The sequence below is a fragment of the Anser cygnoides genome, chromosome 11 (assembly GCF_040182565.1).
Source record: "Anser cygnoides isolate HZ-2024a breed goose chromosome 11, Taihu_goose_T2T_genome, whole genome shotgun sequence".
Lineage (NCBI taxonomy): Eukaryota > Metazoa > Chordata > Aves > Anseriformes > Anatidae > Anser > Anser cygnoides.
Genome location: NC_089883.1, coordinates 15,244,102 through 15,268,093, shown reverse-complemented (window position 1 = coordinate 15,268,093; position 23,992 = coordinate 15,244,102). Strand labels below are relative to the sequence as shown.

Here is a 23,992-nt window from a genome sequence, read left to right as displayed (position 1 = left end):
CCTTCAAGTGTGGTTTGTGTAATGTAACAGGTTTTAATTCACATCACATATATGTGATGCTCTCGAAACTTGAAAGTTTCCTTCATACAACAGAGCATCTGATTTCAGAGAAAACAAATCGAGTTCTCTGATCCTCTTCCCCCCTCCCTAAAAATCAGTTCTAATGGAATGACTACTTTTGATTGCTCTAAGTTAGAAGCAGACAGACTATATCATGCAACAGTCAAAAGATCTAAACCATGCCAGAAGAATGGATTCAGGATAAGCACGCATCAGAGGAAACCTGTTAAACTGAACTTCAAATGGATACAACCAAGGATTTTCATGAAAGGTACCCTTTATCATCTTGTTCATGCTCCCCTTTTTAACCCACCTTTCTTCCACTCATTTGCCAGCATTCATCTAGAAATCTCCCTGAAGGAACAGAAAGTAAAAATGGCAGCTTATATGAAGTAATTGCTATTATACACTTGAATAAATGGGTACCCTTATATATTTTTCTCCCTTCCATTATTTATCTGTGTTGTTGAGGAGTTTACTTACTTGCTCCAGGAACTATTAGAAGATACAAGCCTTCTAGAGTTGCAACAACTGCCTCACCATACAGGTTCTTCCAAGGAATCTTCAGAGTAAGTTTGTCTATATAAAGCAGATAAAAGTTACATCAAAATGTGTATTTTTGTATATATGCTTAGCCTGATCAGTAACTCAGGCAATACAGGGCATTAACCCTTTATCTTCATTCATGTCCTAAACAATTTAGAAAGTGAGGAGATACTGGATGGGCATATCTTTTAGAAAACCCTTGAAGTTACAAAATGCATGCAGAGAAAATAAAAGCAAGAGATTTAAGTACAAAGATAGTGTTTGAGTCCAAACAGTCAAGATCAAAAGCTGAAATTGTGAATGGAGTTTAATTTGCTGGGATTAATATGATTTTTCCAGGAAAATATAAGAATACAATACAATACATTCACCTCCAACAAACATTTCATGCGAAAAAAGCAATGTTGACCTCAAGGGAATCAATTTCTAACAACATTTATCTAAGAGTTCTTAAACTCTTGGCATGTTTGCCAGTTTTTCAGGAATCTTACTTAATTTCTTCATATTCCTTACCTTTTCTTTAAAAGATCACAAATGCTAAAATTATACCAAAAAGCTCTCTTGATCATCCATGTACCTGAAAAGAACCTCTCAGGCATGTTTTCATACCCAGATTGTGAAGTTACACAAACAGGGCTAGGCAGGTAACTGTTTATGATTTATTTAGTGCAGTCACATTAGACATCAACACTAATTTCAACAGCAAGCACTATTACAGAGAGCACTGAAGAAAAAAATATAAAAAATTCTGAGGCAAGACTCATATTAAGGTCTTAAAATTTCAATTTTAAGATTCAGGCTGAAACAAAAACTTACCTATCTGACCAACTTTTATTCTAAAAGGTACATCCAGTTCACTCTGTAAAGAAAAATAAGTATTAAATAGCTACATGTATTTTGAAGGTAACCTGATTTATATAGCAAAATTATTATCCTGACTTCTCTTAAAACTATCCTCTCAAAACTGAAATTCCAGAACAGAAACAGTTCTCTATATGATATAGCTTTAATTATTTAACAATAATCACGTGAACACAGGCATCCATAAATATAGTTAGGCTTGTAGAAAGCCTAAAAACAAAGGAGTCACACATTTCTAGCAGTTCTCTCCTACAAGTTCCATAATGCCTTGCTCCAAAGGTTATCTGAGATGTAGATTTTTATTTACATAAGAGAATATAATTTATTTTTTTGATTTGCCAAATAGGTGTTCTCTTTTTAATTATCAGTAAATACTAAGCATTGCACTAAGATATTTTAAAAGCCTCAACAACAAGATCTACAGAAAATTTCCAATTGGTACCCAGCTGCTGAATTTCCTTCCCCTATTTCAGCAAAGTGTTTTCTAGATCTTCCACTTCAATATTCTTTTGAAATGAATTAAGTACAATCCAAAGACATGAATTCTCAATCTCAAAGATTATAAAAAGTAAACCTGCTTTCTCAAATGCGACATGTCAACCGCTTGTCCTACATATTACAAAACAGCCTTGAATGCCACTTTTCCAACAGCTCAAAAATATTAAACAAGGCTGCTCTAAAAAGAAGATTAATATCCCAATTAACATCTCTGCCAGATTTCCACAGTTTTAAAAACGCATTCTGAGCTATGAGTCTAACATCAAACAATTTTATTTGACAAAACTAGCAACAATTCTTCTGTGGCCTGGTCTTGTTTAGTGCTTTAAAGAAACAATTGAAAAAATATGGAACATTCCAACCCTTTTCTGGTTATGACTATATATTCCTAGAAATATTTCCATATGCTTTAAATTCTTGGTGATGACCACTCTTTAGGAACTCTTAAATATTTCTTTCTATTTTTTTCCTGCAGGAGGCTAAATCTTAAAAATCTGGTTGTTGTTAAAATATTTAAAAAATAATAAAGTTTAACTGGAAGTTTTCTTGTCAGCTTTAATTTGTGATTAAAATATATCAAAAGAGTAAGCGAAAACAGACTCACTTCGAATATTTTTGTCTCTACACTTGGTCTTTAGTAGTATGAACAGGTATGGAAAGAGGTTGAAACAAACTGTGAGAGCAAAGAAAGATCTCTGCTCTTGACAGAGCCAGAAGCAGTGAAGTAAAAGCAGATACCAGCTACTTCATCTACCCCATTTGATACTGTATTTATGACCCACAGCTGAGTTCCAAGAGGGACTAGCTCAGTTTGGCCTGCTGATACAACTGGACCATAAGTTTGACCTTGAAGAATGAGTTTTCTGAAGATTAAACTCCAGAGAGGAAAAAAAAAAATGAAGGAAAATGCTAGAAATTAAAGGCGTTTTAATGTTTTTTGGTAAAGACAACTGATTTACAGACATTAAAGACAATAAGAGCACTGGGGCTTGATATTCAGGGAAAAAAAATGATGTGCTGAAAATACCTCAAGATTATAACTAAGAAGCAACAGGCAAGATCAGCTCTCAGTATTTTAGAAGAAATTTCATATGGAAGTATGATTATGCAGTAGCAATCACTGATGAAAATAAATCCTTTAAGTTGTACTAGAAGACTAAAATGTTAACAAAAATGCACCAATATCTTATTTAATGTTTTATCATTTCAAGCCTCAAACATTAGAATGGGTTATGTATGCACATACGCACAAAACATCAATTCAAACCACTACTGCTAATTTCTCAGAATCAGTTTTCTCAGGAGCATGCTGATGACTTAGCCCATAGCTTTTCTTTTTTTTTCCAATAACATTAGCAAAAATAGAAGCTGTTAACCAAATACCTGCTTTGAATAACCAGTAAAGAAGGCATACTGTGTAAAGTGAGACCATAATAAGTAGTCCCAGGACCCATTAATACTACTTTAAAATTAATGTAATACTTACTAATGCATTCTCCTTTATTTGTAAATTGTCAAGTGCCACATTACCTATGTAGAAGAAAAAAGTAGAGTAAGTTATTTCAACTACTGTGCCATGCAAGTTGAATCAAGGAACAAAACTGCAATTCTCCCAAATACACGTGGATAAAATCTGAAAACCTGACTCCAGTTATAGAAGAGCATAATAAACAGCTATTTTGTAAGAATTATTAAACACTGATTACACAGGCAAAATTTAATGATTGTAGAGACCACAGAAATATCACCAGCTTACATTTCCGCATGTTTCTGTAGTGGTATCTTGGTTTTGATGATTTTACACAGCAGGAAAATCCTGCATCATAGAACCACAAAAAGGAAACCCCATCACTGGAGGTTTTCAAGCTTCAGTCGCAGAGGATACTACATAATCTCATTTGGGCTCCCTTTTCCCATGAAATGTTGGGCTTGATAATCTTTTGAGATTCCTTCCAACCCAGGCTGTTCCATGAAATGTAAGGATTCTTGCATAACTATTTCCAAAAGCACATTAACTTTTCCTGACACAGCAACCACAAAATTAATGCCAATAAGAAAAGTCTTGTTCCCTAGTGTATGTAGGGGATGGAGGTAAGGCCTTCATGCAGTACCTCAACAGCATCCTCTTTGCCTATCACGTAGCAAACTTGGATGTTCCCTATGTTCATCAGAAACAGCTATACCACCTTAATCCATTACTATGTTTGTTTAGTACATGACTTCGAGCACTGAAATGGGAGGTGAAAGACAGCTCCCTGAGCACCCCACACCTGCACTGCAGCCCAGGCTCCCCCTCCTCGCAGCACCACCATGGCCAAACCACCCCACGCTACCCCATGCAACATACAGACCCCAAAGCACGCTCACAAGAAATACAAAACAAACGTGTTTTTATTTTCCACACAGCCGGTTTGCAGCACTCTGAGGCCAGCGGCGCCCACCCGCGCCTCGCCTCAGCGGGAAACGGCCGCAATCTTGAGGCTCCCCGGGCCCCCTCACGCGATGGGGGAAGGAGCACAGCCCCCTCAGCTCCCCTCACCGGCAGCTCCCCCCCCCCCCCACGGCCCCGCCCCTCGCCGGGGGCGACGCCAGCGCAGGAGCGCGCAGCCCCCAGGCGTCTCCTCACGGCCGAGGGGGAAGAAGGGGGAAAGGTGCCGCTGCCCTCCCGCCCGCCTCTCAGGGAGTGGTCGGCGGCCCATGGAGCGCCCGCCCCTCACGGGGAAGCGGCGACAGGGAGGCTCCGCCGCTGGAGTCCGCTCGCCTCTCACGGGGGGCCGCCGGCCCCCGGCCCGCCCGCCCCTCAGAAGGGTCGCGGCCAGCCGAGCCCGCCGAGGCGTGAGGAAGCGGTCGCCCCCCGTGAGAGCGGCGGCCCCGCCGCGCGCCCCGGAGGTATCGGGCTCCTTACCCCCCCATATGCCCAGCTTGAGCTGGGACTTGTCCAGGTTTTCCACATAGTCGCCCAGGAAGCGGTTCAGCAGGTCCGCCACCACCGACTCCAGCACCATGGCGGAGGCGGCCGCCGGGAGGGGAGAGGAGGGGAGGGGAGAGGAGAAGAAAGGAGGGAGCGGAGCGGAGCTAAGGGAGAGGGCGGCGGGGCTCAGCGCGGAGCGGCGGCGGGCGCGCCCCCGACATGCAGGTGACGTGGCGGGGCGGGGCGCAGGCCGCCGGGGCCGCGCAGGGGCGCGCGCCTCGTCCTGCCGGGGAGGCGTGGGGGTGCTGTGAAACCCTGTCAGAGCGCCGTGGGCGCCTCCCGCCAACCTCCGGTCAGCTCTAGAGCACCTACGTGACTACTAGGGTCTCCACGGGCGCTCTAGGTACCCATGAGGGCCTTGCAGTGGCCCCCAGTGTCCTCTAGGATGTCCTTGAGGCCTCCCAGCACAGCCCTGAGGCCACCCGTGGCCCTGCGGTGCTATCTGGTGTACCCTCTGTCACTTCAGGTGCCTCCCGGCCTCCGCCCAGTTTGCTCTAGAGGCCTCCCAAGGCCCCCAGTGCGCTCGATAGAGCACCAGTGGCCTCCCAGTGAGCTATAAGAGCTCTAGGGACTTGCCAGGATAATCTAGCACCCGCTAGAGCCTTTCCGGGACACGGTGGAGGCCTCCAAGGGTCCCCAGCGCCTACCTGTATCCCTTCAGGCTTCCCGGGACCCCCACTGCACTCTAGAGAGCGCTGGAGGCCTCCCAGCGCACACTATAATCTTCCAGGGGGTCTCTGTTGCCTGGCTCACCCTGAAAGCTTCCCGGTGCCCCTAGGTGTGCTCAGACACCCCCTGGAGACTCCAGCGTGCCCTACAGGCCTCCCAGGGCTGCCCAGAGTTTATCTCAGCTGGTTCCTGAGAAAAGCTGTTCTGTGCCTGAGCTGCAGCCTGGTACAGCGTGTAAGTGCGAGCACTGAGCTTTGATGTGGTGGTGCCATCTTTCCTGTCCACCTGTTTATTTAGGAGATATGCTAGCCGCCATTTTGGCTACGGCTTGACTGAACCTGGTTTGTTTTGACAGCGCAGGGAAAAAAATCATTGCTGTTAATCTAGCTGACCAAGTGACATGAACACTGGCAGACAAAGGGATCACAAACAAGAATGTTGATTCTAAAAAACACATCTTTCAGGGAGTTAAAGGCACTACAGAGAAAGTAGATGAGAACATGCAGCCCTGTGTGGTAAATCTGCAGGTAGCCATGTTGATGGTAGAGCAGAACTTTAAATTTCAGGGGGACTACAGTGCAATACCTAAAGTTATCTGTCAAACGCATTTTTTGGTTTGTGAAATATGCAGTAAAGCACAGACTGCAGCCCAGAGCATGCAAGCAACACAAGAAGATTCTTTATTTGGCACCTTATTTAACATTCTAAGAGATACATGCCACATCTGCACATTGCTGTAAATATACGTGCCCACATTCTCTGCACGCATTTTTCAACATTAAAGATTCAGTGCATAAGGCAGACCCTTATGCCACTAAAACCAAAGTTCAGGCTGACAATGGCTGTTAAACACAATGATCCACGTGATTTGACTGGGGAAGTCATATCACTGTATGCTGGAGACACATGGAAATCCCGGGGAGGTTCATAATTGGAAAGTCTCACCTTCTTAATATTTTTCCATAAGCACCCACTACTGATCACAATGACATAGCAGTGCACACTGGGTGTCTGTTCCATCATGCGTACTGTGGCAGTTCTTGTAAAAGCACTGTCAGATGCTTTATTAATAGTCACTGTATTAGTCAAAAACATAGGTACATGTTGTATTCTAGCCCTTTTGCAAGACTGGTCTGCGCCTATATTTGGATAAATTGGTTTTATATTTAGTTGTTAGTGCCATTTTTGTTCTTTTGAGAATTCTAGCCATTCATACCATTATTTCTGTTTTCCAAAGTCAATGCTGATTTTTTTTTTAACCTTAAGTAGCATGTTGATGCAACTTATCTTCCATAATGGCTTAAAACTTCTTTGCCATGTGATTGATTTCTGCATTTCTGCATGTTTGAAACAGAGGAGGGACTTTTAGCCAAAAATGATCAAATTCTCATTTTAAGCTCTGTTTAACTTCAGACACAAAGACAAATTGCTAATTATGTAAGTTATAGAAACTACAGAAAATTACTTTTTTTTCTTTTCTTTTTTTTTTTAGTTCTTTTGTGCAGTGTTGGCTGTTCAAATCCATCAAATCAATTTGTATCACAGGGAATCATCAATGCAAGAAAACAAGATGGAAAATTGTGCACAGAGCTCCTGCTGTTAGGTAACAAACCTCCATTTGTGATCGTTTTTATCAAGCTTTAAAAGACCATCACTTACTACTCTTTTTATATATAAACCATGGCTGAATAACTAAGTTTTGAGCAAAAGCTAACAGCAGCTTATGCTCTTATATCAGAGTATATAAGAGCAATTGTGCAAATCAATGGCACTAAATGTTCTCTATAACAATTGTGGAACATAAACAGGATGATATATCCATTTTCTCTGCATTTCATAACAGTCATAATGATTTCTGCACAGCAAAAAGCAAAGATCAATTTATCACAACTATGAATTTTTGGGAAAAAAAAAGAAGAAAACAGCTTGTATGTAGTCAATTCATTTCCCAATTAACCAAAGTGATTTTTGAAAATCATCTTGTTAAAGCATGCATTTGAGTAAATGAAATTACTATTGCTCTTTACAAACATGCTTCTCTAACAAACAGAAATATATGGCCTAGTGGATCAAAAATTGCTCATAAAATAATGTGATTTCATCTGGGAAAAAAGCCCCAGAAAGGCAAGTCTGCGTCAAATATTCTGCTTCAGTAAAACCTACATGTATTAAAAACATAAAGGGGAAACAGAATGGAATTATGAATGGATGAACTGTAAAGAAGGTGGTTTTAATAGATATTTTATCAACCATAGACATATATGCAGTTACTTGTAATTACTGAGATATTTCTGGTAAATAAAGATGCATAATTTTGCACCTTTATTACCAAACAATCCTTTGGTAGTCTTCATGAGCCTCCCTTGCAGATAGGATGCCACTCAAAAATGACATTAATGCATCTCCTGTCTGTTGGTAGGTACCATTCCTTTTGTGTTCTCAATGAAAAAGGTAAACAGTCCAAAATGAAAAAAAAAAAAAAAAAACAGTTACATGACATATAAGTTCTGTGTCTAGAAGAACAGATACAGGACAAGCAGAACCTTTGGTATTTGCTTACCATTCATTGAATACACAGAAAATGTTCATTCACTGCAGGAAAAAAACATGCATTTTGCCTATTTCTTCTAAATACCAATGTTGAATAGACATGACTGAGTTGATAAATGTGAATGGAATCACTAGTTTCACTCAGCTAAAAGTCATGAAAACATGCTCCTTGTGTATTATGGTAGTATTTCATTAAATAGAAGGATCTGATGACTCCATCAATGCATAATAATTTTGTAAAAAGAAAACAGAAATACAGCACTGTAGCAAAACTTATTTACATGGCAAGATTTGCTCAAATCACTGAGGTAAAACTTTAAAAAAAATTAAACCTAAAAAAAAAAATATCTGCATTGAAAGTTTAAAGTTTAAAGCATCGGTTTTGTGAATAGACCTTCACACTGTAACAACAAATATTTGCTTGGTGTTGCGTATTACACAATTTTGTACACATAAATAAATGATAGTCACAGCATAATGCTAATCTGAGGTGGGTACATGGACTGATTGCTCAATAACCAAGCTTTCTTCTCATATTTTACTGCATTAATATTACAAAATCTCCAGCTCCTACCATCTGACTGTTGGCAAGTGAACAGATGGCAAATTTTATCCACTGTACCTCACTAAACAGAGTATATGCCTGTTAGCTGTTGGGAAATCAGCCAAGTAATGTGGCATCAACTCTCTTCACCACAAACCACACTGAGATTAGAGGATTTTCTGATGAGTTAGATCAGGTTGCCAAAAGCCTTGCCTGTACAAGTTTTGAAAATGTCCAAAAATGGTTATGCCACAGCCTCCATGAGCAACTTGTTCCTTATTCACTCTGATTCTGAGTTTTTTGGGTTTTGTTGTTTTTTTTAAATACCTTTTAGCTACTTAGAATCTCCCATGATGTAATTTTTGACTGTAACAGTGTCAGAAGAAGTAACTATATATTTAAGACACATTTTTGGACTTAACAGATGAAAGAAATCAGTATTGATAATTTTACCATCCTCCTTTATCTAAAAAACCCCACAGTATTCCATGGAAATAATACAATATGATATTGCTGTGTTTTTTTTATTATGTTAAATTTTTATATTAACAATATTTTTTCACTAAAAACACCCAAATTGCCTTACAACCAGCTAGGCAATAATTTCCTAAGATCAATATTGGGAATTTTTGCAACGCGTACCTCAAATATATTAGCAATGAGTAAACCCAACATAATACAATATATTAAGATGGTTGAAACACTAAGAAGATGCCAACATATAGTAATCTGCTTTCCCTTTTCCCTTGTGACAGCTGGAAGCTTCCAGTTCTCGGTGGAGAATGTGGGAGAATTAGTATCTGCAAAAAAATGGAATACTGTTTCAGTGTGTCCTTTTCCCTTTCTGTGACAGAACAATAAAATATAAAAGATTTTCCCAGGCGCAAAAATGGAAGAACTAATTGATAAGCAAATGGAAGAGCGTCAGTATAAGAAGCTAGTGTTAACTTCAGCTACTATTGCCAAGGCACAGCTGTTTTGCACAGGGACAAAGCTTATTAATAAAAATGCCTTCACCCATTTGGAGAAACCCCAGTTTTGTTTCTCAGGATAATTTTAAACTAGATGAGCTGTCTAAATTCTAACGCAATAGTTGTAATTTTTGCATATAAAAATGCCACCTCTGTTTCTGAATAAATAGATATGCACCCTTTCCCATTATACTCCAGGACAAGCCTCACTTCATACTATGAACAAGTCTTCAGAGAAAATCTGGATTAAAAAAATGACAGTCCTATTGACTGTTCTTTGTTCAAAGCTTAGACCCAAAGCTCTTCACAGCTTTCATGTGATTACAAAAGAAAAAATACTGCATAGATTCCACATGGTAAGAAATAATGTTGTATCCACAAATGAGGATACACATACAGTCTTATTATGTCAGGTGGTTTTCAAGGGAGTTCAAAGAATCATTTCCATGATCTGCTGTGCCTTATCTGTGTCTAGGACATTTATTAATTAGAACTTGCATTTTTTGTGTGAAATGTCTAAGCCAAGAGGATTGGTCTTTCTGATCAGTGTTGATCACATGTATGTCATACCAACTGAGCTTTGAATTATAAATTACTGCTATCTTTTATCCCGAGCCAGGGAATCTTCAAAAAACCAGCTAAGTTGCATCATAAAAGGAATCTAACTTAATTTTTTATGAGGACTTTATTTGATGGTATTTCTGGAAGTCATAGCTTTTTTCTTCAGTGATGTGCTGTGAAGATGAAAAAGCCACTAGCTATGTAAGAAAATCGCCTAAAATAAAAATAAACTTGTTTCAGTGAATATGTTGCCTTTGAGTGGGGAAAGAAGCAGTAATAGTCTAGTCTGGACCAAACACACTTGCTTTCGAATGATAAGCGTAATTTTATTCACTTGGTAAGAATTTGAACTTAGTCATTGTGAAAGCCCATATGAATATCTATGAATACAAAGACAAGCCATTTCACTTGATAACAATTTCAGTTATTTGCACATTAACTTGCATATTGGAACAGTTCTCCAGAAAACTCACTAAATGGTAAAAGATAGAATTGTTCAAGATAAATTTAATGAGTGGCTTTTTTGGAAAAGTGTTGACTGGTTTTAAAGAAAGGGGATGCTGAAAGGTAGCACAATCACTTATTATCAGCTGAAGTTTGCTTTGGAAAGTGCTAAGAGAAGAACAGTAGGGTGTTGCAGTTATAATACCCTTTGTTTATTAACAGTTATTAATTTTCCAGATGTAGGTCTGTCTTTAAATTATGAAGTTAAGAAAAATACCAAATATCCCACTTACTATGAACTCAGAAAATCAAGAGCAAGACTTTCTTTCTTCTCACAGAAGGCACCCTTACTCCAGACGTTGCTGAACTAGACAGTTTTGGTTAAAAAAAAAAAAAAAAAAAGGAAAAAAAAATCTAAGCAACAGGAAATCAAAAATCTTCACTGTCACCTACTTTTTACAGAATCTATTTATAAGATGCCCTAAAATTTTCAGATTCTTAGTTGTGGCTGGAAACATTAATATGGGATGCCTTATGTTTTTAATGCATTTCACCAATTCCAGAGTCAGCCAGGAGTAACAGTCATCAAGGTCACAACTCCACAAGACCCTGCGAGGCAATCCATCTTCGCACGCCATGGGCATACTCATGAGCAGGTAAGCTCCTAATTTTGGAGAGAGGTCTTTCTACACATCTCAGCAAGAAAGTCTTAGTGTTGTCTGTCAGATTTGTTGTAAGTGAAATCATTCAGTCTCACGTGAAAGTTTGTAAAATGCTTTTGAATGCCTGTGAACTCAGAAAGTGCTGAGTTCACCTGCTGAAACTCTTGCCTCTTTTTGACATCTGAGGACATGGCAACTAAAAACAAATGAACTTAGAATCACTATTTTTTTCTGTTTGATGAGGCCATAAAATCAGTAAATTTGTAGGTGTAAAAATAGAATATGAAAGTTGTAACAACTCCAAGAATTTGAAGACAGACATTATTTCACTATCCTTTGTAAGAGGGTTCTGCTGTAAAAGTCAGGAATGGTCAATAAGAGAAAAAAGTCACAGAGCTGACATGTGCCAGGTAAAAGAAACCAGTTTTGCTTTGTTTTTTGCTCCCTGAAAGCCTGCATAGTTTTTCATGTTACTGCAGATGTTGTTAGCACAGCCGTCACCTCTCATCAAACTGTTCGATGACCTCATCCAGGGATCTGTAGCTGCAGTGTGACTAAGCCACGTGCCAGTGCAATGTGACTGAAGCAGGAATACTGTTTCCTTGCCCTGAGGTCAGGAAGGGAAACACTTCACTATACAAGAACTGTCAGACATTATAAACTTAACTACAAAAGATAAAGCTCTGGAGAGTTGACATTATTTAAAAAGTGGGCATGGACTGGAGAATTTGGTGACCACATACAGAAGTGATTGTGAGCAATGTGAATACAGGCCAAAGTCCATAGAAAAACTTTACTTCAGTTTTTGGTAAAGACAGTGGAGAAAGTCAGCATACCTAAGGCAGAAAGTACAGAGAAGTAGAATTGGCAGCTTTTCAGGAAAAGCACAGACATGAGCTGTTCCCGGTGATCTCCATGACAGAATATTGAAAGAGCCAGCACACAAAAGCATAAGTCCTGTATCAATGATTTTTAATTATTCTGTCAGTTCAAATGTGTATCTCAGAACAACAAGCATAGTAGAGAAATGCAAGGGTAAAAGTGATATGATCAGATACAATGCCAGCAGAATTGACCTCAGCTCTACGGAAAATCTCACACAGATTATGTCAAATTGAGTTCTGTGGTGCCCAAATTATGTGGGTGGCCAGTTCAAGCAAAAGGAATCGAAACTGTCAGGGGAGGCAATACCCTGCAGAAGACTGGTGCCTGGCTGGCTGGCTGTCTCTGATTTAGCTCAAAATCACTTCTGAAGTTTAAATCATCTGTGTGATTTAGGAATAAAGTTGAGGAGGAACTCCCAAAAGCAGTTAACAGCACTGCATCTCATAATCCCTCCACATCAAATTAAAATCCAGGCTGAACCCTACTTGGGTGTGCTGCTTGCCTCCAGCACCATAAGCCTGGAGGCCCTAGATAAGAAGATAACTTTGGCTCAGGATCTGAGTGGATGGGAGCTAAGGAGAACACTCTAAACTGAGGATCTTGTGTAGATACCCAAAGAAATTAAGCCTGAGTCACCAGGCTGAAATAATTTGCAACACAGATTTATGAAAAGTAGATCGTGTCATACCAGTTGCTGTCTTTCTTTGACAGGATAACTAGCTCCACAGACCAGAAGAATTTGCTAGGCCTAATCTAAGAAGATATAAGCAATGCATTTTGTACAGTGCCCAATGGCAAATCACTATTTTAAAAATCTTATTTGATGTTTAATTATTCTTTTAAAAAAATTGAATTATTTAAAAAAACTTGTATTAAAATAGAGGACAAGTACACATATATTATAAAGTGGCTAAAGTTGAGATTGTAACAGGTAATGTTCAGAGAGAAATTACGTAGATGGAGAAGAAATCCGTCACAATAATGATTGTTTTTCATGGATAGCTGTTGATGTCCAATATGCTTTACATTTAATAATAGGGAGAGAGAAAATCCCAGAACAAACTGGATACTTATGAAATTTGCAGGTAAACCAAAGCAGAATGGTATGACCAACACCAGTAATTGATTATTCAGGAAGCATCAGACAACGGTATGGACTAGACAGATCGATGTGCTATGAATCAGCAGTCCTCAGGCTGTACAGAGTCTATTTATTAAATACACCAGTGCAAACCTCGGTGATTATCACTGATCCCAGTGTTTGCTATGAGAAAAAGAAAGAGCATCCCAAAAGGCAGAATCTCCCTGAGTTCTGCTTCGGAGGTCCCAAAGAGACCAAGTCCATATGCACAGCAGCCTCTGCTCCTCCACATTAACAGCTGGAGTCAGTCCTCTGGCATGGGAGAAAGTTAGCTGCCATTTTTCCTCTTTATTATGTGACTTCAACGTCATCGAACCACATCACCAGGGCCAAAGGAAGCCCAGGGAAATAACGCTACTGGTCTGTTCCCTGTCTTTGTCCTTTTCAGCAGAATGGCTCCGTATTTCTTAAACCTCTCCTACAAATCAGTGCAATTTACTTTTCCTTGCCCTTCATTATGATGTGAATAAAAAGCTTTCCATAAGAAGAGGAAAAAAATTACAAAGAACCAAGTTATTTAGCTAAATCTGATTCATGTTTATTTTTTACAATGCTAACTTTATTCTACTCTTCCTGACCTCTTAACAAATTGCCCCCACAGTCTCCTGCATCCTGCTTAGGAAGCAGTAAAGGCAGCCTGACCTAGTCTATATAATTTGTTAATTATTTGTAGAAAATATTGGGAAACACAAACTCTTCAATTACCACATATTCCAAAGCCCTAAGCACCAGCATTCAATAATCAAACTATTTATAGATTTAGCCTTATTTCATAAGCTTGCTTTTCTCTTGAAACCATTAACCCTCTGAACAGTCAACATACATGACTTGGAAAGGTTCAAGGTTGTGGATAGGAATTGAATTGTAAGTTGTTGTATGTATTTCAAGCTGTCCCTTATCAAAAGGAAGTAAAAGCTATGCAATAATACCTAATAAAAATAACAACATAGCAACTACTTTTCCAGATTTATTTTTTTTTTTTAGGTGAAAGGTACTACTTGGCAGATGAGAAAGAAATGAACAGCCTCTGCTTGTTGTTCTTCTAGGTCTTTATTTTTGACAGCAGCAAACCATATGTATTTTTTTCCCTGTTGTTACTGTAACGAAGAAGCACTCTGTTAAATATTAAACATGTACATGAATTAAGCACTCATATGCTGTGCTGCAGGAGTCTGTAGAAATCAATGAGGTGATCTAGACTGTTTGAATGACAAATCTTCTGGCTTACACATTTTAAGAATTCAAAATAGCAATTCTGAACTGCAGACTCACATCAAAAGCCCTGTCTCCCTACACTTTATACCAAATCCTAGACATGTAGACAGGCTAACTGCACAGGTACAGGGATCCATCTGAATTCCACAGCTAGATCAAAAACCTCTCATATTCAAACATTCACTATTTACATTTCAGTTTAAAAGTCATTTAAAATATCAAACTAAATGTTTTTCCTCCAGGTGAAACCTCTGAAGGAGTAGTGTCCAGCACAAATACTTTTTAGTCTGTCTCCCGATGTTGACTTTGTTCAGCTCCCATTTGCCTTTATATAATACCAGATAATGTCCTGGTTAGATATCTATGTATTTTCCCCAACAATAAACATTTCTCTTGCAAGTCTGAGAATTAAACAGTAATTCTCATTTCAAACTTTTTAAAAATTATATTATTTCCTCTAAAATGCACAGATGAAGATCTAAGCTGGATTTAAATTAGACACTGGCTAGTTCCAAAAGTAGGCTAGTTCCAAAAGTCTCATTAAATGGGAAGAGATTAGTAAGAATAGAACAGCCAGCCCCCACTGTAAAAACTAAGGACTAGCAAACATGTAAGACATCTTCTGATCCTCTGAACTGAACTAAGCTTTTTATTTGCTTGAAGGATATTTTGTGCTCTCTCACAGAGAAGCCGGAGTAAGCATGGAGACACATGGCCTCTAAGCAAAGTTGAATCCATGAGCTGGCAAACTGCTGCAGGAAACAGCGTGCTCTGCTTAAAACCAAGCTGGCCACACATAAGTAGTGTGTGATTGACCACATAACACACATTGTCCACTTTCACTTTACAAGAAGAGTTATGATACAAGCACTTGCCTTTATGGCAACTAGCAGAACAGGTTCTGTATTCGGTATTTTGGCATAACTGCACAGGAGTAACACACAAACCATAACTGTGGTGTTGCAATTGTCTGATTTGCAATACGTCTCATTCCCTATAGAGGCTGTTGTACCTGTGAAACTGATAATTGCTAGCAGAAAATTCCCAGGGGTAAAAATGGGAGACTCAGATTTTATGTACAAAGTGCAGACCAGGTGTGATATACATAGCTTTCATGAGTTGAATTTTGCCACCATCCTACCTCTGAAATTTGTCAGCAGCATGAGAGGCAACCCACCAGAGTTTAGAAAGTTCCTTACACTATCCTAAACTTCGTGTGTGCTGTATGTACACCTTTGCCATTAAAATAATCAAATTTGAAGATGATGCTACTTCTGAGAATAAGAAAATATTTGAAATAAGTGGAGTCCTAACCATTTCCACAACATGACAATTTTGCTCATAACCACATCAAATTTTACCTACTTCAAGCATTTACAATTTTGAGAAACACCATTTTAAATTGTAACTGTCTCCAGGATAGAGCTATCCAGAAGCATATAAAAAGGCTTCTTTAGCGCTTAGGTACTAAAGGTGGTAAGCACTGAAGCTTCCCGTCACCCAAATCCCTGAACTCTAGTTGGCATTTGTCAACATAGGTATCAACTGTTAGAACTAACATCACCTGATTTCCAATATCATTATAACAAGACAGTCTGTAAGAGCAGACGTATTTCTTACCTAATGCCCTCAGTCAGCTGCTTTTACCGCAGAGGTAAAAGTTAGGCAGGAAGGAAAACACTGAGCAGATGGGTATGTTTACTGGGGAGTTAAACTGTGTTCAGAAGCACCACTTACAATATTTCTGGGAATTGGTGCAGTCAGGAAAGTATAAAAGCATATTATAATTAATAAGTGTTTCAGCCAGCTCAGTCTTGAATGTGTTTGTCAGGTTGTGATCAGAAAACTTTTTTTTCCAATTTGTCTTTCATAATTAATGCAATTACACTGTATAAAAAACACCATTTTTTACTTATGAGATAGTTTGAAAAACTCTTCTTTTTATTGAACATTTGAGAAGTACTGAGAATATTTAACTGTACAATGCTAGTTTGTGAACTAAAGTAGATCAAATTCCAAAATACAACCTTTTTACGTACTGTAAAGATAAGAGATGGCAACTTAGACACAATTCCAACATTTTAAGAAATCAATTTAGTGGGTTTTTTTGCTTGTTTGTTTGTTTTACCAAAGATAATGAGTGTTCAGATTACCCAGAAATTGGAAAATTTGGGTGGATGCAGAAGAATTATTATCTTGAAAAACAGATTTGGCATGTAACTTATTGTATGTTCTCAAAAAAAAATGTTTCCAGTCATGTGGATTCTCATTATATAGCAGGTGATTATGCATTTTAAAAGATAGATGGATCCTTTCTAAGGTTTTTTCCTCGGCATTGGGTGATCAAGATCAGTTCTGAATGGGACTCATGTCTAAAGATTTCCCACTTGAAAAGGACTGGTTCACTCAGTTCCTGTCCAGAGTGCACAAATAACTTGGCTGTCAACCTGTGCAATAATGTACAAGGAAGATCAGACAGTGCTGGTTTGTATAAGAACTCATAATTCACAGAAAAATGAACCCCTGTTGTTTAAATTGAGACCAAAAAAGAGAAATCTGAATGTAGGCCATGTTAACCCACTGTTGTTAGTCTTAAGGCTGGTCCAGAAACTGACCTCGTTGCAAAACCCTTTGCAAGCTTTGTGTTCACGTGGGTAAAGGCAGGTAATAACTAAGGAGAGTAAACAATAGCACCACAACTGCAATGAAATTTTAAGGAGAAAGCGTTGAAGCAGAAAACTACAGAAGGCCTGCTTAGGTCTCTGTAGTTCCTCAAGATTAGCTAAACAGGCTTTATCTTCTCTTTCAGGCAATGTCCTTTGCTCCATGAATCCTGGCACTAGTAATCCCCAGGTTGTTAAAGCTCTCTATTACTGATAGGTCTTTTTTCAGCAGGAAACAACTCCTCTTTCAATCACCTGACGCAAAATTAACACATAGCAATTCTTCTCTTTGTTGGACACACACTTTGATTACACACTGTACTAGCTTTATGATTTCATAAACTGGTGAGCTAAGCCAATATAATTGGTCACACACTGATCTAATCTCAGCAGCCATTTTGGTTTGATTATAATATTGTTCATTTTAAGTTTATAGTAGTTGAGTCTATGTAATGTGCTTCTGTGATGTTAATATTTACTTTTCTATTTAAAACAATAAGATCAGAAAAAGCACACAGAACTAGATTATGCCTTCATAGCCCTTTACAGGTACCTCAAATAACACAAATTAGGACTTTTAAAAACAAAGGCCTTTATTAGAGAAAGCCACCCCTTATCAAGAAAGATGAATTTATCTGCTAGCATGATCAGAGGAGACATTAGCATATCTTACAGGAGAAGAATAAAAGAGCTTGGATGGATTAGCCTAGCAAATGGAAGGGTGATAAGGATACGGTTTTTCTTCACAGCCGTCACAAGTGCTATGGAGGGAGAAGAGCTGGAGAGGCCAATGCTGGCAGCTGTCAGAGACTGACCATGGGTGAAGTTGAGGAGCATACCTATCCAAAGAACGAGGCTCTGGACAAATTTTATAGTAGGGCAACACTTAGAAATCTGCAAAAATGTGACTGCTCAGCAACCAGGTCTACGTATTTGGTGTTTCTGAATGTGTTAGCAATGTATTCTTTCTCTATCAATTGTGTCAGTGTTGTACACCTGATACAGACATAAATTTCCCTGGAGATATCAGATAAATTGTCATGCTTTTTTATTAACTTGAATTAAAAATGTAAAAAAGTCTTTCTCTGTCACCAAGTAAGATTAAAAATTGTTTCTTTTCCCAGGAAGCAGATCAAAGGCTTTTTGAAAGAAGGGGAATATTTCCTGAATGGTTCAAGAGCATAGCAACATGATGTAATTCATAACATAAATGCAATTTCTGAATGTTCCTCTTATCCTGGAGCTTGGCAGGAACTGTATTTCACTGGCAATTGGTAAGAGACATGCAACTGCAGTGAAAGGAATAAGTTCCTTTACAAAGATACAACTTTTAGACTAATCAGTGAGTAAGACTTTTAAGTGGCATGACTGATGAGGTAAGTCTTAAAATAAGATATTTTTACATGTGTTCAATATAGAAGGATGCCCACAAGTGCCAGATGTACTGTTACATATAAGAATTTCAGTTTTGGTTTTGTGTCACAGACTTGTCTCACATCTTCATCAATATATGACAGGTTTGTAATATCCTCTGATTGCCTTTCCTTCACTGTGAACTCAGGTTTGTCCCGAAGTTTCAGTCATGAAACTTTCTGCTGCATTAGGATTGCTGGACCTGCATTTCCTGAAAGGTCCTTAAAAGTAACTCTTTTGCTAATGCAAGCAGAAACAGTCTAGTACCAAATATTTTTTTTTAGACCCTGATAAGCAGGGTTGTCTCAAGTTTAGACAATTGAGAGGGTTAATTTTGGCTTTCACTAATGATGTTCTGAAATGATTTCTGTGCAATAATACCTAGTCTCAGTTATGGGCTGTTAATGCTGGGCCAACACAACATTGAGCCAGCTTCTTTGGTCTGGGAACTTGTTAGTCCCAGCCTATTGCCTGTGTGCATAGGGCAATGAATAATTGCTTTGTACCTTGAAGGTGTTTATATCCTGTTTGCAGCACCTCTGTGTGGTAAAATATGCCCAAACAAAGTGACCAAGAGAAAGAGGAGGACACCACCAGTATGCCAAAAACACCAGCATGGAGAGGCTGCCTGATGAGATGTCTTTCTCTGAATGACAGGCAGTTCATGATCGGCATTTAAGCAAGGAAGAATCATAGAATCAGAGAATGGCTCAGGTTGGAAGGGACTTTAAAAATCATCTAGTTCCAACCCCCCTGCCATAGGCAGGGATGCCACCCACTAGATAGGTTGCCCAGGGCCTTGTCCATCCTGGTCTTGAACACCTCCAGGGATGGGGCATCCACAGCTTCTCTGGGCAGCCTGCTCCAGTGCCTCACCATGCTCCGAGTGAAGAATCTCCTCCTAACCTCTAATCTAAATCTCCCCTCTTTTAGTTTAAAACCATTCCCCCTTGTCATTATCTGACTGGGCAAAAAGTTGCTCTCCATCTTTTTTATAAGCCCCCTTTAAGTATTGAAAAGCTGCAATGAGGTCACCCCAGAGCCTCCTCTTCTTTAGGCTGAACATGCCCAGCTCTCTGAGCCTTTCTTCATAGGAGAGGTGCTCCAGCCTTCTGATCATCTTCAAGGCCCTATTAGTGCTTTGTTACATACAGATAGATTCCTTCTAGAAAGAAAAAGCAAAAGCTGTTCACTTGTAGAAAATGTTGAGGTAAACAAACAAACAAAACCACACCATTCACATCTCTTTCCATCTGAATGTTAAGCCTAATGGTTTATCAAGGCCACTGGCAGCAAGTTACTCCCTCCTCATAGCTGGCATTACAGGACATGGAAGCACAGCTCAGGAATGCTGCCAATGCTCAGCAGTTAGAAGGTTAAAGTGATAGCTGCTGTTCTGAAGTGTAATTCTGCTTTTCAAGGAGCAGCACTCTTATTTCCTTGCCTTATCCGTAAGACTCCTTAACTTACCTGTGTGGCTATGTTAAGTTAGTCACATCTATCCACAAGCCAAAGGGAAACAGAGATTGATGTTTCATGTCAGACAGAAGCTGAATCATTGCCTAAACCAACATAAATTAACTACTCTATAATCTCTCAGTAAATTAGTTTTACCTTTTCATGGCATGAGGAAATGCCAATAAGCTTAGAGACAGGAATCTGAAAAAAAAAAAGGCATCAGCACAATCATAGAGGTAAAATTCAAGAACTACTAGTAGCCATAATTTGATCATTTTTCCCTCTCTTTTGTCCATAAATTGGATTTGAGAAATTAAATGAGTGTGTGTTGCCTGCAGACATTCTTTGCTAACACCAACATCCTTCAGAACAGCATGGGAAACTTCTGTTCGAGGAAAGACCTGGATGTTTCTTACTATGGTTGGAATGGTTAATATTATTCTTTTGAAATAGTTTGTTTTAGAACTTAACTTTCAGAAAACACACATTTAAAAAAAAATCTACTGACCTTGAATATTTTATCCTCAAAATCAATAAACTGTTTTTGCTGCTTGAAAAACTACTACTGTTTCGTTCGTTCCCTTGCCTGGACCACTGCAGCTGTGGTCCTTCCCGAATCTCCCGTGCTTTTCCTCATGTCCCAGTTTGACTCTCTGCCCTGCTCCTCCTCTCCTTTTGTCTTCTCCAAACCCCAGTTCTTTCAGCTGTTTTCCTGCTGACCCCTTGGCCAGATGCGCTGGTCCTCCCAGCCAGGACCAGCATACCACTGTCATCAGCCACTCCTGCAGGGGCTGTCATGTCCTGCCACCTCCCCAAGGCAACCCATCAGCTTCCCTCCCTGCCCTCAGCCTTTGCTCCTCCTCCTTCTTATGCATCCTAGCAGGAGGATCAATGCAGGTTCTGAAAAGACAAGCTCTGTGCTGGAGCCAGAGTAGCTTTGTTGTGGGAAGTGAATCAAGTTTAATTGCTCTGTAGAGTTCATGCACACACAGCTTTATCAAAAATTGCAAAACGTAGTTTTATCAGGCATGCGCAAGCCAGACAAGACATACTGAGATTTTTGCAACTAAGATCTAAGTCTGCATGGATTGTGTGCAAGTTACAATTTATCAAGGCTTTCTAACTTGCACAAGAGCATCGAGAGGTCTATCCCTGCTACAAGAGCCATGCCAATGCTGTATTTGAACCATTTTCCCAAGCCTTTGGTGGCAAGAATTAAAAAACAAAATCTTATTCCTAAGCTTGATCATTAGGCTGTGCCTTTTGATCAGTGTTTCTCACTAAAATGTAGCCTGGGGTTAGCATTCAGGCTAGAAAACTTGAGGCTAAACACTTAGAGTTTGGCAAAGTTACACGACTGAAATCCTGCTCTGATGACAGGAAGTGTCAAGCAACCTGAATAACTAGTGTTAGGAGATACACTTGTAATCAGCTTCCTAATGTTTCTGGTATCAGTACACTACCTTTAGTGCTCTGAAGCCATTTTTCAAGGAAAGTTATAAAAAGAATCTATTTTCGTAGGTTATGTTTATGCATTATAATTACAGCTGTTTAGACCATTATACGTTCACTTGTTGAAAGAACATTAAATGAGCTTCACAAATATTTAATCTAGCTGCAGCACAACTGAAGTTTACTTCTCTTTCTGTAAAGAACAAATAGCCATGCCTGGTGGTTGCTGTAGTTACCCCTTACTGGAAAAGCATCCAGGGTGTTCTTCCCGTTGGGTCTAAAACTTTCTTCCTGGAGCTTTGTGTCAACTGAAACACTAACTATAGCTTTTTAGAGGGTAAATCTACTACAGCCAGGCTATTTCACTGAAAGGTTTCTATGCAAGGTTGTTTTTTTCTCCTAATACTACCATGGAGTGCTGAAATAGTAACTCTGTGAAGTTCACATCTATTATTGTATATACACTGAAATGAAAGCTCATAGACTTTGTAAAATTGGAGATATATATTTTCCCTTTTATTCTTGTCTTGTGAATTCTGTTAAAGCTGGTCAAAAACAAACTGGAAGAAATTTAAGTAAAGTATGTTGTTCCTGAAATAGTTTTCCTAGGGCTTTCCCAGAAATGTTGTGGGGTTTGTTTTGTGTGTCTGTGTGTTTTGGGGTTTGCGTATTTTTTGTTTCTTACTTGTTTGTTTTGTTTGTTTGCTATTTTTGTTTTACTTCCAGCAATGACCACTCAAAGAGGGATGATTAGTTGTTTTCTAGGTTGTAAGATATCAAGTTTCTCCTCTTGTTCAGCCTTAATTAGATTGTTGAATGTTGCTTTCTGGCTATTTGCATTTGTGTGACTGAAAATGAGCTCTCTTCTTCAACAGCTGGTGGTATTTCAGCAGGGAGGCAGTGTTCCACTGTGCAGCGCCAGCCCTGTAATGCTGAAGACGTGCCAGACTTTTTGATAAAAGGGACCTTGTTCTGCTTCAGCTTCAGCCTTGTCCAGCATCATGCCATGACACTTGGAGATCTTCCAAGAACTTGTGTCACAGGCCCTGCTAGAGCAGAAGCCAAACTAGCCTAACTATTACACAGCTTTTGTGGTGTAACAAAGCTTTTCCCATGCATGCCTATTTAGGAAGTTACTACTGAATATGAAAAGGCATTTAAAACATCTCTATCCAGAGGCACGTATGAAATGCATGTTGTTGGTTTTTTTCCACTACTAGATTTAAGCAAAGAAGAATATAATAGAGGAAGAAGCAGAAGATGAAATTTGGTTTGGGAGAGTACCAAGGAAGGAGGAAAAGGTAAGCAGCACTTAATAGATATGACATGCTTGTTAAGCTGTTATAAACAGCTCCTCTACTTCACGAAGCCTAAACATACTTGTTCTTTTATGTTGTTTCAGAAGCTACAACTAACATCTCCTAAACGGGTCACATGAAGCTGGAGATGCCCTTCACTGAAATGCAACCAGGAGACTCCAGCTGCAGGGCCAAGGCACTGCCTGCTGCACAAGTTTATCTGAAAATAAATAAGATAGGTATGCAAAAAAATACTGATCAGATAATAGAGAAAAAGTGATAAAGAAAGGTATGAAACTCCTTCCATACCAGAAATAGTATAGAGTTCCTCAGCCTGGAAAACAAAACAGATGATAGAATAGACTTACAAAAAATCACAGGAGGCAGTGAGTAAGGAACAATTGTTCACTGTTTCTTCCAGTGTAAGACCTGCAGATTGTTAAATGAAGTTAATAGCAAGTTCAAAAGAAGGGGAGGCGCTTCTTCCATGTAACACACAGCTAAGGTATGAAACACTTTGCTACGGGAAACTGTGAATACTGAATGTTTACATTGATTCCAAAACCTCTGCAACAAATTCGTAGAGGAGAAACCTGTTAGGCACTATTAAATACAAGGAAACAGGCTGCAGTTCAGGAAGACCTGAAGCAGCCTAAGCTTCGTCATCTAGGCCATTTCATCTGAGCTGCTCTCATGTTCCTTCTTAGCCAGCCCCTATTGCAATATCCTCCATCAACACAATACTGTGCTAGAATAGCTTTGAGTATGAGCAGGTATGGCCATTTTTATTTTCTGGCACAGCTGCTTTGCCTGCAGGACCATAATGGAGGACCCTGGAGGTCTTTAAAAGACCTTTAGATGTAGCACTTAGTGATACGGTTTAGTGGAGGACTTGTTAGTGTTAGGTCAGAAGTTGGACTAGGTGATCTTGGAGGTCTCTTCCAACCTAGATGATTCTGTGATTCTGTGATAATCATCCGTGGGCCATACAGCTGCTTCAGCTGGCAGCACAGCCAGCAGAGCACACCACCACCCTGCTGCTCTTGGGCTCCCTGTCCAGTAAAAACTAGTTTGCCTGTGCTTTGAGCCCACCACACCTATAGATATGGAGAACCAAATTTAACCCTACT

The 23,992-nt window shown here is 39.4% G+C and overlaps 1 protein-coding gene and 1 long non-coding RNA gene across 14 annotated transcripts in view; one reads left to right on the top strand and one right to left on the bottom strand.

Annotated features, from left to right (window-relative positions):
• Nucleotides 1–5,102, bottom strand: part of VPS13C (vacuolar protein sorting 13 homolog C) — an 88,962-nt gene extending 83,860 nt beyond the window's left edge. For 2 of the 4 annotated variants that reach the window (XM_048081266.2, XM_048081267.2), the window contains exons 1-4: nucleotides 4,871–5,101; nucleotides 3,452–3,495; nucleotides 1,423–1,465; nucleotides 544–639 (exon numbers count right to left, since the gene is read on the bottom strand). In XM_048081266.2, coding sequence (XP_047937223.2) covers nucleotides 544–639; nucleotides 1,423–1,465; nucleotides 3,452–3,495; nucleotides 4,871–4,970 — 283 coding nt within the window. In that variant the 5' untranslated portion in view covers nucleotides 4,971–5,101. Of the gene's footprint in view, nucleotides 1–543; nucleotides 640–1,422; nucleotides 1,466–3,451; nucleotides 3,496–4,870 lie in introns of all 4 variants that reach the window. The other 2 variants (XM_048081269.2, XM_048081265.2) reach the window with 2 other exon arrangements.
• Nucleotides 4,618–23,992, top strand: part of LOC106033752 (uncharacterized) — a 34,304-nt gene continuing 14,929 nt past the window's right edge. For 4 of the 10 annotated variants that reach the window (XR_010834063.1, XR_010834062.1, XR_007169956.2 and 1 more), the window contains exons 1-8: nucleotides 4,618–4,854; nucleotides 7,098–7,208; nucleotides 11,239–11,331; nucleotides 17,991–18,115; nucleotides 18,366–18,515; nucleotides 22,785–22,865; nucleotides 22,967–23,101; nucleotides 23,284–23,367. This is a non-coding gene — a long non-coding RNA (uncharacterized lncRNA). Of the gene's footprint in view, nucleotides 4,855–5,616; nucleotides 5,840–7,097; nucleotides 7,209–11,238; nucleotides 11,332–17,990; nucleotides 18,116–18,365; nucleotides 18,516–22,439; nucleotides 22,866–22,966; nucleotides 23,102–23,283; nucleotides 23,368–23,992 lie in introns of those variants that run through there. The other 6 variants (XR_010834069.1, XR_010834068.1, XR_010834067.1 and 3 more) reach the window with 4 other exon arrangements.